The sequence below is a fragment of the Wyeomyia smithii genome, chromosome 3, assembly GCF_029784165.1.
Source record: "Wyeomyia smithii strain HCP4-BCI-WySm-NY-G18 chromosome 3, ASM2978416v1, whole genome shotgun sequence".
NCBI classification, from domain to species: Eukaryota; Metazoa; Arthropoda; class Insecta; order Diptera; family Culicidae; genus Wyeomyia; species Wyeomyia smithii.
This window is the reverse complement of record NC_073696.1, coordinates 217595097-217614193: the sequence shown is the minus strand read 5'-3', so window position 1 is coordinate 217614193 and position 19097 is coordinate 217595097. Positions and strand designations below refer to the sequence as shown.

Below are 19097 nucleotides of genomic sequence, written 5' to 3'. Positions count from 1 at the left end.
GAAAAAAATCACGTCTCATTGCTTATTAGAACAAAGATTGACTTTATTTTCTTGTACATTGGCTTTATTTTCCAACAGTAGAAGAAGAAGTTATACTTGATAATTACAGAGAAGCACACTTGCAACTAAGCATTCCACAACTACCCTGGAACAATTTCTAAATTCGTCGAAATAAAACTTTTGTGAAACAGTATCCTACGATTCAAATGAAGTTTGTGTGAAGTCGCAGGTTGAACCACAGAAATTGTATTTTTACAGAATGCGTGATTGATTGAACTAGTTACAAAAGGAATCTGATAAATACCAATACAGCACCAAGTACCCTACCCAACCACGACGATAATTCATGCTGCAAAAATTATGTGGAAAAGTACCACCCCGGCTTCATTTCTATTCCCGATTCAAAACGCCGGGCAGCACAGGATGATATGAATGAGAAGCGATCTATTCTCCCTACAGTTTTTAATTCGGGATTCCTTTCACAGCCACATCCTAGTCCGGCCAGTGGCCAGAAACTCGGATCCCAACGTGGGGCAGTGATTTTTGCTTTTGGTCTTTGCTAACCTCCCCTCCCCATACGGACTGTCGAATGGTTTCGATTCAAGCTGGAAGCTGAAATGCATCATCATCAACTTCAACCATCTCCTCTTCGTCATCATCATCATCCTCCTTGTCTTTCTAGAAGCTCTCGGCTGAAATTGACATGATGCCATTAAATGTCGACCTTGCTCCTTTTGCTTTTCATAACTTCGACTGATGCCAAGTTGTTCCGGGCCGCTGTGATATTCAACTGGTGTAGCTATCCGGGCTTCAGCGAATACAATATGTGATATAAGGCAAAAAGTATCACGCTGCAGTAGAACTATCACGTTACCAGCAAAATAATTAACTGCTCGAAAACATATTATTTAGAAGTACCCGACGGGGAATAATATGTTGCTTGTTACTTTTGGTACGTGTTTTAATACTTTAGTGTCTCGACCATTGATGCAGCTTAATGTTATTTTTATTACCGTAGTATTTATTTGTCGAAATTATGTATTTGTTTCAGTTTTTCAATCTTTTTTTTTGGGTCGCTCGCGGTTTCATTGATCAAAAATAATTTTTTTTTAAATCTCCTGTAATGATTCTTTCAAAAGTTCTTTGTTCGATGTTTCATCGCGGCGATGGTGCGATTCCAATTAGTGTTATTTTTAATGATTATGATGTTGGTTAATTGGTAGAGAAATAGGGTGCTGCTGGGAGTATTTTGGGCATGTTTCCGAGTTGATTTTTTGGTTGTTGCAAAGTGGCCGATATTTTTGCCGATATTATTTTCGGCAAAAAAAATATCAGCGAAATGATTCAAGACGAATGTTTTGATTCCACCGAAGGGGGAGCTACTTCGTGAACTTTCAGCCCATTCGATTTTAATTTATATTCCAAAATCGAAATATTATGTATCCTTCTCTTGCTTTTGTGATTTACCGCTATTCATAATTTTTACCTACTGACAGTTTGACGGCTGGTAGAAATGGTAGTTTTTTTTTCGAAATTATTATTTTGTAATGATTTGAAAAATTCAACGTGGCGTTATACAGACACATAGCGCAGCACACACTCGAAACAAATGCGTAACACTACATTATTAATATGTTGCATTCTCGTTATTCAACAGTAGTAGGGTAAATTAACTTATAGTGCACCAGCCACCAGATTAACTCAATAATGTGAAATCTCGAAAGAGGTCCACTATAGGTAAAGCCTGTAATGGCCAAAACACGCCCAAATGGCCAAATACCGATCGTCAATAGTGTTGTTTTGCAAAAATTTAAAGTTTGATATGTCGCAAGCAAGGTGTCGCTACCATTTTTAATCTAGCCTGTGTCTCTTGGAAGGGTACTTACCCCACGGTTCCCGTCGATAAATTCGGAACAACGGAAAATTTCGAAATGTCCCCTACTGTCCCGAAAACTATGATACAATTGTATTTTTTTGAAAAAGGTTTGTTTAAAATCGGTTCAGATCTTGCGGAATAGCAGTTAAAAGAATTTTAATTTTTTCGGCTCCGGAGGGGTCGGGTACGCAATTGTTAATAAAGCAAAGGGGTCCACTATAGGTTAATTTACCCTATGATTGTTTTGTCGTACGACTACATTTAAGACATTTGCGCAGCAGGTGGTGTGTGTGTTTACAATTCATCTCCTACTGGCCGGTAGTGCTTTTACAGAATAAAACCTATCTGCATTTATTTCTATTAAAAGCTAGTTAATATTTTAATTTTTAATATTTTATAGAATGTATAGATGCAAATATTTTTAGCCCTGGAGAGGAAAGGTGACAGCTCTAGTGTTCATCCAACGACCCATTTCAAGAATGCTTGGTAATACACGTACATTCCGGGATCGCCTTCATGAACACTAAGCCCCGCACACTTCCTGCTTTTACCTCACTGTTTCTTTCTCCACTCCAAGATGTGTCTCAAACAACTTCCAGAGAGACAAACACACTTCCAGCTCACCCCACATCTGATAGAAACAAGAGGGGTGAATCACTCTACAGAGAAAACGCAGAAGTACACCACAGTGTCAACTGGCGAGTAGTCCCGAAGGTAGAGAAAAACCTACCGGGCAAAACGAATTCGACCAGAGTAAACTCGACCGGCACAAGCAACGCAGTCTATTTTTTTTTCTCCCAATCTCTTTTCCTCTTCTGCCATGATCAAGAAACAAACTGTAAAACGCACCGCCGATAGCTCTGCTGTATGATTATTGTGCGTGATGTCCATACGTGTGAGAAAGTACACCATAGTACATTGTCTCGAAAGAGAGATATTTCAGATTTCACCGCGGTGCTTTCAGGAAGCTCACCAGATGAAAATCGTCCGTCGTTCTCTTCTAGCATGTGCGTTTTACTCTTTAGTGTGATAGCATTTGTATTCGCAGTGCAAGATGTTTTCCTGCACTCTAGAGGTTTTCTGAGGAGAAAAGACAAGCATGGCATACCAAACTAGAAAAACATACTGTTTGTATGTTATAAAAATGTACTTCAAAACCTAGCACAAACCAATCTGTTACCAGTGAGATCATCGACGATGATAGTAGATATTTTCGAAGCAGGCGGTGTAGGTATATAATTATTTAGATGCAGAAAATAAACCTGGAGAACTGGAAGATGTGACTTAGGCTCAAAAACGGAATATTGGACTGAGAAGGGTGTTACTTTTCAGTAGTAAAATAGATTAAACACCATGCAGAAGACAGGGAGATTCCGAGCTCGAGTGCCGTTTGGAATACACTGCCTTATTTGCAAAAAACATAATTTGCTGAAACCGAATCTTAGAATTGATTTCTTAAAACAGTCACATAAAAGTTGAGTATATTTCAACTGTTAGCATCTATAAATGCTACATTGAGAGTTTGGGAACACTTCTTTCGATATCGACGTTCGTATCCTTTGAAAATTTGGTAATTAAAGGATAGACATATAAGTGATACGCAAAAAAGACTTAACACGCAATCCACCTAAAACAATTGGATGCCAACAGAATCAACCGCCGCCATTTGGATCGAGAAATTCAATCGTAGCAGCTATACCTTAGTTTATAAATAATTCCCGCAGCTTATAACGTTTTATATAAACAACACCTTAGGGGTCATTCCATATGAAGTGACCACGAACAAGCACCAACTTGGACACGTCAGATTTTGCTTTTAATTGGGGGGAATTATTATCTAGTGTCACTTTGGAAAAATCCCAATTTTAGTGCCGATTGGAATACTCCCCGCTCTGTGGGACCCTCTTTTTTGTTGCAAATCAATGCATTTTTTTGGTCAAAACCTTGAAGTTTTCTTTTTTACATTTTATAGACCCAAGACGTTCGAATATACTGATAGGCGATTTTTGAATGAAATAAACCAAGGAATCCAAAATAAATATTATTTCTTTTTCACTGTAATTGTTGCCAGATAAATCATTTTTGTATAAAAAAACTTAATTTACATTTTCCGGCGAATATGATTTTAAATTTGATAGTGTCATCGTGTTCCTCGGACAATTCTACGTAAGAAACACTAAACAGCTATCTGTATAATGAAAAACCCTGTGTGATTTTTTCGAATACATACGGAGAAGACTAACGTCCCAACAAGGCGGGGTCACGTAAGTGATGAAATGGAGATATGTGAAAAAAAAGATGGACTGCGCATTTTTTCGTACAGACCAACGTTGTGTTAGTTTTTCGTCTCTTACGTAAATATTAAAGGAGGAGAGCATCTAGGTAGGCAAGTGGTTTGTGTTGTTTGCTCCACATCTCGAAACATGCTCTTAACCATCATCGTACGTAATACGCAAAAAATGGACCTATAAATAGTATGATGAATTCTTATAATCAACACTGCGAAGCCATTGACTTTACTATGTCCCGGTATAAACTGAAACAGTATTTCAAGTCCTTGAGGCTGAGGACACAAAATTAATTTGTTTTTTGTTCGTGTATAGGTTAGAAATTATTGTAACCAGTCTACATATTTGATTGACGAAATAAATAAATAAATAAATAGGAAAATCCCGCCACCCGTCACGCATGTTTGCTTTTCGGGTGCTATCGAGTTTATCTCAGCAGTGCGCACCGCGGTGTACTTCTGTGTATTCTCACTAGAGTAAGTTTCGTTCAGCTGTGCACAGTGCTTCAAAAGCAATCAAAATCTCAAAAATCAAAGTGAGCCAATCTGTTAAATTATATTTTCCTAGGCTTCCTTAATCCTTTCCGGACAGAAATCCAAAATTTGAGTGTAATCTGTGGAGTTTTGATTTTTTACAGTATTTTAATGAACAAACATCGTGTTTTTCGGAGATAATCTCTGTATGCATTACATAACTTGAAACCATCCTGTAGCTTGACAGGATGCACGTATATGAGTGATGTCTTCAGAGAAACTGTTCACATATGTTCAAGGCATATTTCTACTGATTTCAGAAACTTTCAAACAACTGGAGATTTGTGTATTGTGTCGAATTTGTAGAGTTAAAATATTACAAGAAGTTTCGAACCACAGACTACACCCCTGCTAGCTGTATAGGTATTGGTAGTATAAAGACAAACGACTGTAAGAAACCGGTTGTGTGTCTCATTCTTGGCAGTAGACTGAAGGCGTAAAGGCGGGTTATTTACGGAGCGGACTTGGACACTGCAAAATTGTTGCCTTATAAACATATTTCGGGTTAAATATGCCTTGAAACTACAGTTGCCCATAAGAGCCCGTTATCTAATCGGTTTCATTTTGTAGGTAAATTCATAAACTTCAAAAAGGTTAACATTCAAGTTAGCGAAAACTAGTGATAGGGGAAAGTAGGTAAAGACGGACACCCTGAGGTTTAATCTAAATATTTACTTAGGTATTGCTATTTAGATCTCAGTAGTCATACAAATTGAAACTTAAGGTCATTTGTTTTCATAATCATTTTTGGTATAAGTGAACTTCCTCCAAGTTTTATGTGTTTTGGGACTTCAAAATTAGGACTACAAAATTGCTGTTTTTTGACATGGTTGGAAAAGACGGACACTTGGGGTGGGTGAGATGGACACTACGAAAGTAAAGGTGGACACTCACAAAAAAGATGTAGTACGTAAAGTATTCTTTTGATTTATGTGTTAAGTGGTGGCCATACATTACTCTACGTTATTGGAGTCCAGTTTGAGAGGATGGGTTTCGATGAAGGCGAAAATTTTCCGCCTATATGGCCTGTTCTAACTGCTAAGTGATTAATATCTGCTGGTTTCTCTCGCGGGTGTACTTTGTGAACATCTGTAGTACACAACAGATGCTACATGTGAAAATTCTTGGAAAATCCGTGTGTCCATCTTTCCCTACCTTAGTGTGTCCGTCTTGCCCGACCTGGTTGTAAATTTTTAAAACAATCGTAGCTCTTCATCGGAACATCGAAAATCTGCTGGATTTTCACTAGAAATCCGAGGAAAGACTATTTAATCACTTTACTACTGTGAACAAATGAAAACACGTAAGTTTCACGAGTTTTTCACTATTTTCCGTGGAATAAAAATAACATCAAATTGCGCGTTCACGAAAATATTCTTTGTTTTACTTACAAATTTGACAGTTTGCTTGCTGAAAACCGATAATGCAACTCAAAAGCATTAATACACTATAAAGAAGGTATTCGCATTACTCAACTATCATAAAACATTGTAGTTTGTGAAATATTAAAAGTGTCCATCTTACCCGCAGTGTCCGTCTGTACCTACTTTCCCCTAAATAGCTTTTCATCCAATTTAAGAGAACAAGAACATATTTTCACACAAGTTATTCTGATTGCGTATCACGTTCAAGTGCTTCATTCAAACGTAGTAGCCATAGAACACATGCTCCACAAACGGCTGTTTCGAATATAAACCACGCGGAGAACAAAATGTTTAAGTGTGAAATTGTTTCAGATCAAAAAGATTCCTGTACTTTACTTCAAATCTCACAAATGTAATTTTAATTATGAAATACTTCCTAGTGAATATTGATATTGTACTGGAGGGACAATAGACTCAAATCTTTAATTTAAAAGCTCGTTTAGCGTTTGAAATATCTTGTAAAAACCTGCTTGAATAGATCCCTACAGCATTACATTTTGAAAAACTGCTTATGTTCATGGCCCAAACACAAGTAAAAACGATTCTTAAGGCTGTTCGCAACTACGCCAATTCTCATATGCAATTGTCAATTTATGTGTGAAAACAAAAGCTAAAATATTTCCTTCCTTCATTTTCGCAAGTAAAACCCGAAGCAATATCAGCAAAGTCGTCAGGGCTAATTGTTAGCGAGCTAGTCCTCCAAGGTAACCCAGAAAAAGGAGGGGCGCATGACGGAACTCGGTTTGCTTAAAAATAAACTGAACACCGGGGCATGTCCGGGACTGGTTAGTAACCAACTAGACACAGTATGTGGTTACAATTAACCTAACTTTATAAATCCGAATCATTTGAGTTCATAAGGTCATAAGTTTTGACCATTTTTGGGCGGTTCTAGGTATATTAAGTAAATATTCTGGCACTGTTTTGGTCATATCTCCGGAACAGTTAATCCAATTTCAAATTACAAGGAGACTAAAAATCCGTTCGTTTGACGGTTAATGGAGCTAAATCGGCCAAGTGGTTACCAAAATATTGGAAAAATTGACAAATATAACGAATAATTCTTCTATAAAAAATCTTGAACTGTTTCTATTGAAAGTAAGTGATCGTCCCTGAGAGGACGGATGGGTTAATTTCCTACACAGCTGGAAATCAATTGGATTATGCTTTTTTCCTGTTTTCTTGGAAGGCAAAAGAGCTTGAATATTCGGAAGGACATTTCCCTGGGCAATTACTGACGCCGGATAGAAGCTCGATCAGTTTCTCGATTGCAGCTATATATTATTTTCATAAGCTAGAGAAATTTGTTCTCTGTTCAACGAGATATCAGTTAGTAAAATCCATTTAGTGGTAACAAAGTTTGTAAGCATTTAAAATCTTTCATTCTGCCGTTTCACTCCTTTGTCGATATTTTGGAATGGCACCCTATCAAAGTAAGACGTATTCTACGTCAAGAGCGTGGTACTATCCTCATATTGCACATAAGACGGTCTTCATATAGAGGAGTGGCCAACATTATCAAGATGCGAATTTCATATTTAGGAAGTTTTGAGCGCATGATTTTATAGTTCTGATCTATATTTTCATAATTTATCAATGAAACCTTGATTTATAAAACAGTTCATGTTGAGAAACGCCTCCAAAGTTACCTGTTCGAAAATGTAGGAGATTAGCTTTTCTGAACATTTTGGAATATATAAAATAATACTTCTATTATTCTAATATTACTTCTAATATTTCTACACACAATTAACAGCTTATCATATCAAATAATAAAATATTCAAAATTTTCCTAAATTTGAACTTCAAAAACATCAAATGTAAGCACATGTAAGCACAGCTCCTAATAGCTTGCGTTTTTGTAGAAAAAGATGTTAAAAAGTTCTTCGTTTTTTCTCTATATTCTGAATTTCTGGGTAATTTATCAACGGAATTTCTCGTACATCACACCAATTTAGTCCAGAACACAATGAGAATACGTAAAATAAGTATAATTATTCGTTTATATACACTGACGAGTTTGTTTATTGTTTCGAAAAAACTGAGATATGCCTCAATTCACGTGGTGTCCATAAACGCGTTGTCATTACAATACCTTCTCATACGACAAAACCATCTACAGCAGAAAACTAACAAATTGACAACAAAATAATAATTTTGACGGTAAATCTTAGTTTTCCGACCATTACGTATAGGGGAGAATAATAAGCCTGCTCATGCATATCCTAAACAGTGCTGATAAAAGTCATTCTCCCCAGCATTTTTTTTTTTTAAAATTACAGCCAATCATTTTTAATTTTTACTTTCAACTATCGCAGCACTCTTCATAATCAGATACACAAGATTTTTGTCCTAGTAACGTGCTGTTATACTCAGTTTAAATATTTCGCGCGCATCGTTCGAATCCAACCAAATGATCTTCAACGACGAATCCAACAACTGATCTTCACTGTTCCTTCGTCGAAGTGAAAACGAAAAACAAACAGCAAGCGTTAACAAGACGAAACGTTAAAACTGTTCCAAGCAAAAGTGAATACGAGAGAACAGTGATTAACATGTATCCCCATTTAACACAAGCGTTCAATTGTTCTGTTTTTGTTCTTTAGTGCCGGTTTGTTTTTGTTTAGCATGAATGAAAACTGCGTGATTGTAAGCCGGTAAGGATTCTGGTTGCGGCTGTGTCATTTTATTCCCTCATTTTCGAAAATTGCAGATTGAGATTTTGCCAAAACCGGGAGAAGCGGTGGTTGTTTCGGGTAGCTGGTGGCACGTCGTTTAAATATGGATGATACAATTGCTGTGACGCAGAACTTCTGCAGAGCAGTTCCACAAAAAAACGGGCAACCAATTAATTCAACCATTTTGATTTGTCCGAAACTTTGCATAGACGTTTCTATAGGCAAAAGATTCCATTTTGTGCTATTGGTTGAATTTTTTGGAACACGACTCATTTTTGAGAAGCTATTGAAAAATACTTTTTTGGAAAGGAATTGATGATTACAAATATTTTAAGGGCCAAAACGGTAAAATGTATACTCCAAAACAATATATATTTTTTGAAAAAAGTTGAAAGAAAACTTAAAAATTAGTTAACTAAGAAAGCTCATTTTTTTGAGTCTTATTTATTTTTATAAAAACTACAAAAGATTACCTAAACAATTCAACCGGTTCGATCATGGAATAATCCGGGAAAAAAATTGATGATTTCATGGAAAAAAATTTTTTTTTTCGTACAAAAAAAATTTTTTTTTTGAAGGAAAAAATTCATATTTAAAACTTTGCCGAAGACACTATGCCAATCATTCAACCTGTTTTGGCTGTAGAAATATTTTCAATTTCCAACAGAGCCCTCTATGGGGAATGGAATTAAAAAAAATACAGTCTGCTTGTTTGATTGGCATAGTGTGTTTGGCAAAGATTTAGATAATATTTTTGTCTTTCCATAAAAAAAATTACCCTGTGAAAAAATAATTGAATTTTTTTTCAAAAAATCATAACTCCTGATTTCTCCATGATCGGATCGGTTGCATTTTTTAGGTAATTGTTTGCAGTTTTTATAAACAAAATAGATTTTTAAAAAATGCTCTTTTCAGATAATTATTTTCAATATTTCTTTTAACCTTTTTTTAAAAAAATTAAATAAGTTTTTTCAGAGTGTACATTTTTTTCAGAAAGATTAAATTTCTATCTACAACTTTGCCGGAACATCATACCGATCAAAAAAACCGTTTTCGCCATAAAATTATTTGTAATCATCAATACCTTCCCAAAATCGTATTTTTCAACAGCTTCTCAAAAATTAGTCGTGTTCCAAAAAATTGCTATAGAAACATCTATGTGGATCTTCCGGAGCCAGTTTCTTGTGGAGTAATATTTTTTTCCATTGTTGTCGTTGATCACTATTTCGTTCCACTCAGCCAAAATGAACCTCACCGAAACGCTTTTTCACTGACACTAACCGATGACTTGACAATCTTCGTTAACGAATAACGAAAGAACGAAGAAAGAGTATATGAACATTACATGGAAGTGAAATATTCCATAGGCATAGTAAAAAGAAATAAACTGATTTTGCTTTCTTGTTTCCATCGCATGAAAAATAATGAGGTGTTTTGACAGTTTTTTTTTTTTTTATTCTCGTTTATTTTCCGTCGGTCTAGTTCCGCCACTGTTGTGGCCAATCACCGACGCCCAGGGAGGCGACTCCACACCCAGGACCCTAACTCACGACCCGTTTATTAACGGACCGGCGCCAACGGCTTTACTTCCTCATGCGATGGAAGGCGTGATCCCAGAGATTTTTCGCCTCAGAAAATCTCCCGGTGTCGGCTAGGATTGAATCTAGACCAGTTGGGTTGGTTGTGAGTGGATCACGCCACCTCACAACCATCAACACCTATGTCGGCGGTGGGATTCGAACCCAGGCGTTGAGCGTGGTTGGCGGAGACGTTACCAACCACACTAGGCCCCCGCCTTATGTTTTGACAGTTCACTTCTATGCAAAAAGCGGGGAGGGAGAACTCTGAAAGGAATCTAAAAAAATAACGTTTATGGATGCTTTTTTTCACTTTCACTCAAGAGTTGCAACAAATATCAACCCTGATCCTTAAAAGAAACACATCACATACTTTCAATTGCCATGATTTCTGCTCGCAAAACTGTTAAATTTCTACAAATACTTCTGAAACTCGATTGATCATATTTCCATAAGAAACTAGAGCTTCTGCTCTCAACTGGGACTAATATACGATAAAATACACATTCCCAAAGAGGACAACCAATTTATACAATTTGAGGGCAAAGAAAATGCTTCAAAGGAGTTAGTTTAGAATTCGGATTATGATTTCAAAGCGCTCTCCTTGGTTTGATACATAAATACAACTTTCGACAATAGGTTAATATTGGCTAATTTTTCTGAATAGTTAATCAGTAAATGAATGTTTCATTACATGTTGGCAACTAGCAGAAGTAGATAGATGGAGCGTAGTACTCTCAGTCACGCAACAGCATCGTACGTTATTACATGTTGCAATCTGCGGCTGCGATTTGGAGAACATCCATGTTATACACAATTTGAACGAAGAGTTCGAAATGATGCTCCTATAATGAGGAATCAGCCGTTTTCATCAAGACGCCTAAATATTAAGCAACGTTTATTGATTTTTTCAAACTAATTTTGTATTCTCAGCAGAAGCATTTCCTTTCATTAAAATTGAATCAATGTTCCGCACATACTATTGTTTTTTATATGAACAGTATCGACATTTCAACAACATCGAATTACTGTGCATGTGTAGTGAAATGCAGACTGAAATTATTTTTACTTCGTTAAAACATTTTTACAAACCTTAGAATACCTCGCAAAATCGGTGCATCCTCTTTCGCACGCAAACCTTGGTGGACTCCTGGGCTACGTCGCCTGCGCAACAAACTCCGTAAGGCCCGTAACCGATTCTTCAGGACAAGGTCCGAAGAAAGCAACGAGTTTCTTCGGCACATCGAATGTGAATATTCCAGTCTCCTGGCGACGACCTATTCAACGTACGTGAATAGATTGCAATCGAATCTGAAACTGAGCCCGTCATCATTTTGGGCTTTTATTAGGACTCAGAGATCAACGAAGCGCATTCCATCGAACGTTGAGTTGAACGGATGTCATGCAAGTACAGCTGAGGAAGCTGCTAATCTATTTGCAGGCTTTTTCAAAAGCGTGTTTCGAACCACCTCTCCCGCTTCCGACCCGGATACATTTCGGCGTACACCAACTCATGAGGTGCATCTTCCTGAATTCCGCTTTTCTGATAGGGACGTTTTCGAAGCACTGAACAACCTGGATGCTTCGAAAGGACCTGGCGTTGATGGATTGACACCACATATGCTAAAGATTTGTGCTCCCGGACTAGTTATACCGTTAACGATAATTTTCAATCGTTTCCTCGCTGAGCGTACGTTCCCGTCGATGTGGAAAACTGGTAAGATGATTCCAATCCACAAATCAGGTAGTATAAATCTAGTTGAAAACTATCGTGGAATATCGTTACTCTGCTGTCTGGGAAAAGTCTTTGAAACAATCGTCCACGGTTTCCTGAACAACGTCGCTAAGCCGATAATCAGCGAGTTTCAGCACGGTTTTGTAGCGCGCCGTTCAACTACGACTAACCTGATGGATTATACCAACACACTGTTCCCTGCTGTAGGAGCTCGCTGTCAAGTAGATGCTATTTATGAAGATTTTTCGAAAGCCTTTGATGTGGTCCCACACACTCTAATAATCGAAAAACTGCTACATATGGGCTTCCCATGCTGGATAGTTGAATGGCTCAGATCGTTCCTTACTGAGAAAAAAGCTTTTGTCCAAGTAGATCTTGAAGCCTCTGCAACATTCAATGTCACATCTGGTGTACCACAAGGGAGCATCCTCGGACCTCTCATCTTTATCCTGTACATAAACGACCTCGTTTACCGTTTGTCATCAGGAAAGCTATTTTTCGCAGACGACCTTAAAATCTTCCGGGTAATTTCATCCGTTCTGGATTGTGCATCCCTGCAGCTTGACATCGACAAACTCCTGTCGTGGTGTGACGAAAATGGGATGAACGTGAACATAAAGAAATGTAAAATTATCTCCTTCAAGCGTCGCCAAACAGCCGTAGAATTTAACTACAAGATTGGTTCGATCACTCTTGATCGGGTAGATTCTATACGGGACTTAGGTGTAATATTAGACAGCAAGCTAAGATTCGTTGAGCATGTTGCGTCAACTGCCACCAAAGCGCTCACCGTATTGGGATTTATCCGTCGCCACGCTGCATTCATCACAGATGTGTATGCTCTCAAATCACTGTATTGCTCGTTGGTGCGAAGTTTCCTAGAATATGCAGCACCGGTCTGGACACCGTATCAGATTTCGCATAGTCTGACGTTAGAACGAGTACAGAAGCATTTCATACGATTCGCGCTTCGTCAGCTTCCATGGGCCAACCCCACAGATTTGCCACCGTACCCGTCACGCTGCCTATTGATTGGCTTGGAAACTTTATCCGACAGACGTCTTAAGCTACAGCGAATGTTTGTTTTTGACATTCTCACTAGCCGTATGAATTGTCCAGCTTTACTGCAAAGCATTAACATCCACGTCCCATCTCGTACTCTTCGATACCATGATGCACTTTGGCTCCCAGCTAGTAGGACAAACTACGGATTCAATAATCCATTTAGTGCATGCATCCGTGCTTTTAACGCTGTTTACGACTATTTCGATTTTTGTATTAGTAGAGATGTTTTTGTTAATAGAATTAGGCATTTATTTTAAGCAACAGTCTGTACGAAATTTTTCGAAGACAAAGAACAATAAATAAATATATATAATGGCATTAAAAGTCGTCGATGAAGGCAAATAACATTATTCTTGGTAGTGCAACTAGGTTCTCGTTATTTGTCAATAGATGGCGTCAGCAGCAAGTGCTGGTCGATTTTGACATATTCAAAACGTGGTGAACCAAACTGAGACATATGGTGAATAAACCACTGTGACACGTTAGTGATTTCATTGTAGCGTCATATACTTGCAGTTGTTGAAGGGTTACTTTTCTCATTTCTTTAAAAAAAAGCGGCAGCAGAAGCGCATCGAGAGTTGAAAAAAGTTTACAGAAATGCTGCTCTAAATAGAACAATGTGCCGTGATTGGTTCCGTCGGTTTAAAGCCAGAAATTTCGATGTTAGAGATAGTCATCATGTAGAACGGCCAAAAACCTTTAAAAACACTAAATTGGAGGAATTCCTCGATAAGACCGATTGCCTTTTTTGGGAACGATTCAAAATAGGGAATTTGGGTTCCCTATGATTTAAAGCCAAAAGACGATGAGCGTCGTTATTGAGCGCCTACTCCAGCCGCAAACAAGAAAGGGCTTTCCTTATCGCGATAAAAATGCATTTATTACAGCAACTCAAAGAAGGGATCGTCATGGGAATTGCCCGCTCTGGCTTCTACATCGTTGGCTCGGCCGAATATACACGCAGCGGAGGCTATGCTATGTTTTAAGTGGGACCAGGTCGGTGTTATTTAATATAACCTATTAAAGCCGAATGAAACCATCATTGGGGAACGGTAACGACTTCAATGGATGCGATTGAGCCAACTGCGTGAAAAACAACCACAATACGAGCAGAGACACGGAAAAGTGCATCTACTGCATGACAACGCTCGGTTGCATACTGCCAAAGTCGTTAAATCTCTCATAGAATCGCTCAAATGGGATACTTTACTTGCCCCAGACCCTCAGATATTTAATCGAACAAAGAAGAATAATAGGTCATGCTTGTCTACATTTTTGGAGCCATTTTGAATTTGACCGCCTTATGAAATTAAAACAGTATCTTTTGATTTTTCTGCTGATTTGATAAATTTGGTACATTTACGTGTCTATTTCACGTCCAGTGCTTGGTATAATATTAGTAAGTAAACCAGTAAAGCTTCCATCACTAATTAATTTATAACACAAACAAATTTGTCTTTGCATTACAGAAATGAAATTCCTAAAAGTTCGCGTTTTATTTCAAGACATCAGTTCAAGGTAAATTAACATTAATCACTTGAAAATGTGGAGAGTTATAAACTTTTCAGATAACTTTTATCTTCAGTACATCGAACAGGCTTAGGCGAACAAGTGGATTTTTGGAAACGAGAATGTTCTGTCGAATCTTTCACTGACGCAGAAATAAAACTTGTCGTAGTAGGCGTATCTACTCTTGATGTCTGGGTATGGCGTGTGCCTACATGGGTGATTCGTTGTATCGACGTGGGATTTCGGTATTCAAAGCTTTCATCAATATTCAGTGTCTGTCATGACAGCCGATGACGTGTTATTAAACAGCTGCAGGGTTAGCTGCAGATTTGAATTTTGTTTTTTTGACTCAAGACTACGCCTTATTTTAGTGGGACGATATTCTGTTTAATTAGGTTATTTTTTCGTAGTTAATTTAATTAGGTTATTTTTTCGTAGTAGAAACAATTCCATTTGCTATTAAATTTATTGAAGCGGTAATTTGCGCCTCGTACTCTTACAGTCGCGTGCGAACAAAGAGTTAAAGTTACTTCGTACTGTGCAGATCTGACGGCTGGCATCTTCCTGCGGACTCGTACGATTGTGTAGGGCATTCGCAGAAGCATTTATTTGCTATGTGTATTGCAGGGTTAATTTTTAATTTTTTTTTAAAATAACAATTTTTCGATTTTTCGTAGTTTTCTACGTCAAGTCTGCGTTTGTACACTTAGCAAAAAGTTTTCAGCTTTTTATAGCCTGAGAGAAGTCAAATCTGCCATGCAATAAATAATCTATTCTTAATGATTTAGCTATATTTTTGTAGTTTGTAGGTTTGATAACGGGCCATTTTTATTTATCTTCCAGTCGAACTCAAAACAAAAATACTGAAAAACGACCAGTTGTATAACCGAGTTTCCATATTTTTTCTGTTCGCGTAATAGCTTAGACTTCGAAATCGTAAAAGCAAAATTAGAATTTTCTCGTGCCGTGCAGCAGAAAGAGATGTAAATAGTCACATTAAAATTAGTTTTCATTGGGTAATTTCGTGTAGCCAGAGTGGCTGATGGAATGGTTAATAGCTTGCCAGAGAAGTACAACACTTTCTAAACAAAGAATTCCAGTGTTTTATAGAGCTGTGTGGTTCGCCATTAAGTCGACCCGAGCGAGACAGGATTGAAGGCCGGAGATTGATTTTAACGTTCCCCTTTCGGAGGCAGTTGATTTGAAGCAGTAAAAATGAGTGTTCGGCAATCTTGAGAGGAAATGCATATACAAGAGATAGCGTTGGCAAAAAGCAGAAAGATAATAAACTTACGTTAAAGCGCAATTAATTAGTCTCCAATGTTAACCAAAGACCTCATTGTTTCCTGTTGATGCAATCATTGCACAGAACAATATTTACGAAACAGAATTAAGTGCAAAAATATATTTTCATCAGCAGGTACGAGCTACATTTTTTGTTGAAATTCCTTGTAGTATGAATTTATAGCATTGCTACTGAATCCAGGATAGTAACTTACCTATTAGTGGATTAATATTCTCGTGCCGCAAACCGTGCGCCATTACCAGCAGATCCATTGCTTTGGTCTTCAGCTCCTGGGATGAGCTGGAGCTGGCTGGAATTTCCTTTAATTGCACTAAATCACCCTGTGAAATAAAGATAAAAGTGTAAGGCAGCAGGTTGAAATTTATTGTGCGGACAGCGGCACCGTCTGAGATTTTTAATTTAAGTATCCACAGTAGTTTATTGGCATAATTTTGTTATGAAAATCTCAGAATTGCGATTAAAAATTCAAGTATGTTATGGGTAGTAAAATCATCTCACATTGTAGCGGGCTTTGAACTCCAGGGCGGCTCCACTGGCGCTGGCAGTGTTATGACGGACCAAGGTATCACTACCGGAGTTGGTTTTCGGTGGCACCGGCAGGCCGAGGTTTTTCAGCGAGCCAATCGATCCCTTCAGCAGGTCCGGTTTTTCAACTTCTGGCCCCCCGAACTCCTGTATTTGCTGCAGCCAGCAGCACAGCATGGCCTCTATACCTTCGTCAACCTGGTGGAGAATTAAGAAAAAAATGGTGAAGATATACGAAGGTAGCTGAAAAGATAAATTGAATATTGAAAATCCGGACAAGTTATTATCTTAAAAAGAACAACAATGGCTACCCCAACGGGATCCATTCTATAAGGCAAAAGTTTATTAGTAAATATGAGGGATAATTAATGTATTAACGTTATTTTTGCTCGAAGTCGTACTTGATTATGATAATTTAATTATTGTTGATTAAAAAGATCCTAGAAATTGACTGAACATTTGATAATGTTTGCCACCGGAGAAAAGCGGATGCAGAATCTGTACCCCCGACCCAAAGAAAATCATTATCCTAATGCAAAGTACATAAAAGAAGACCAAATTTTATGTTCTCATTTCCACTGCTTACCCTTCGCATGTCGACCGGAAACACAAAATCCGACGGTGACAGGACGATCTTGTTCGGTCCCTTGGAAAGGCGATTCTTGAGCAGATAATTCCTGGAAAAGAAAACAGCAAAGCACAGAGAGGAAGGTTATCAGTATGGACGCAGAGCTCACTTACGGGTAGGGAAGGTTGGTAAATTAAAGTCATTATCTCGAGAGTAGCAACAGCAGTGAAATGGCTGCGTTGGGTGTTTCCGACGTTGGTTGAAAGGGTTATCCTTTTGTGGGGGCAGTGACAGCTATATTGCTACCAACAATCTATTTATGGTGACTCAGTATTCACTGTGGAGTATTTTTTTGTTTGTGTTTTGTTTGACAAGGAAGTGACCGCATTTGTCAACTTTACAAAGGACTATACATGGGAAATAGCTTATGCTTAATGCATAATTGACGACAGTTACGTCTAACGTCGATTTTCTTGTATTTTTTTAACTCTATTCAGCAGTCTTTGCTTACAATTTATTTATTCACAATCCGTCATTTCAAATAGTGAATATACTTTTCGTTGTTGAAGGATAAAAAATTAAATAGTTATGCTGTGTTAATTTCAAAACATAAGATTAAGATTTCACGGTTCGTTAACTAGAACACTTGAAAATTTTAATGAACATTCTAGAACTTTTTTATTTTTTTTTGTTCATCTATAATTTATTTGACACGGCCACAAATATAATTTAATGTTTAACGGCGCCAATTATATCTGGTAGCTTACTTTCTAAAGTATCTTAATAACTAAAAGCAAATTTTTTATCCTCGCTGCCGACTACGAGCTGAAACTAAATGTAACTTAAAGCTATAATATTTTGCATTAAAAGCACTGGTTTACTGTATGATGGTTTTCATTGCCATAGGTGAGCACAAGTTCCGCTGCTGAGCCAAGATATTACGGACTGGCATATTGGGTTGTCTCCCTCGGGCCTTGAGAGTATCGTGCGGGTCTGATTGCTGTTTCCGGATCCGGGGTCTCAACGTGTTCTTGTCGTTAGGCTGGATGCAGGCGGAAGGGAATAGGATTAAACTGGGGCGTGGATGGATTTCAGAAAAACGTATATAAGGGACATGTAGGATAGGTCACGGCTCGCCAAGACATCACGAACAGGAACAGCCGGCTGCCTACTTTCGGCCTGCAGGGAAGCTATTAATTTAGACCTGGCGTCACAGTGTACAGGGCATGACCAAACAACGTGCTCTATGTCGTGATAACCTTCACCACAGGCACAGATACCACTTTCCCCGAGCCCAACACGACGGAGATGCGCGTCAAATCTATAGTGATTGGACAAAAGCCGGGACATCACGCAAATGAAATCCCGACCTACATCCAACCCCTTGAACCACGGGCTCGTCGACACCTTGGGGATTATGGAATGTAACCACCTTCCCAGTTCCCCTCTGGTCCAAGCATTTTGCCAACTGATGATCGTATTCTGACGTACAAATGAGAAAAATTCATTAAAGGCAATTGGTCTTTCATGTTTGTTGCGCCCACCACAGCCAAAGAGTCCGCTTTCTCATTGCCCGGTATCGAGCAGTGAGAAGGGACGCTAAGGTAATCTGATACGATTTTTCGGATAAAGCACTCAGATGTTCCCGTATTTTCCCCAGAAAATACGGAGAGTGCTTAACATCTTTCATCGATCGGAGAGCCTCAATGGAACTGAGACTGTCCGTAAAGATGAAAAAATGGTCCGTGGGCATTTTTTCGATAATCCCTAGGGTGTACTGAATTGCAGCTAATTCTGCGACGTAAACAGAAGCAGGATTATCAAGCTTATGGGAGACTGTTAAATTGTTATTGAAAATACCGAAGCCAGTGGACCCATCAAGAAGTGATCCGTCAGTGTAGAACATATTGTCGCAGTTGATGTTTCGATATTTATTGGAAAAAATTTTGGGGATCTGCTGCACGCGTAAATGATCCGGGATTCCACGAGTTTCTTTTATCATGGATGTATCGA

The 19097-nt window shown here is 38.2% G+C and overlaps 1 protein-coding gene across 2 annotated transcripts in view; it reads right to left on the bottom strand.

The window, feature by feature from the left end:
* LOC129732346 (uncharacterized) overlaps positions 1-19097 on the bottom strand; it is a 273336-nt gene that overhangs the window by 54596 nt on the left and 199643 nt on the right. For both annotated transcript variants that reach the window (XR_008729244.1, XM_055693154.1), the window contains exons 7-9: positions 17103-17193; positions 16490-16714; positions 16185-16311 (exon numbers count right to left, since the gene is read on the bottom strand). Coding sequence is in view for 1 of the 2 variants with exons in the window: in XM_055693154.1 (XP_055549129.1) it covers positions 16185-16311; positions 16490-16714; positions 17103-17193 (443 nt within the window). In the remaining variant the exon portion in view is untranslated. The remainder of the gene's footprint in view (positions 1-16184; positions 16312-16489; positions 16715-17102; positions 17194-19097) is intronic.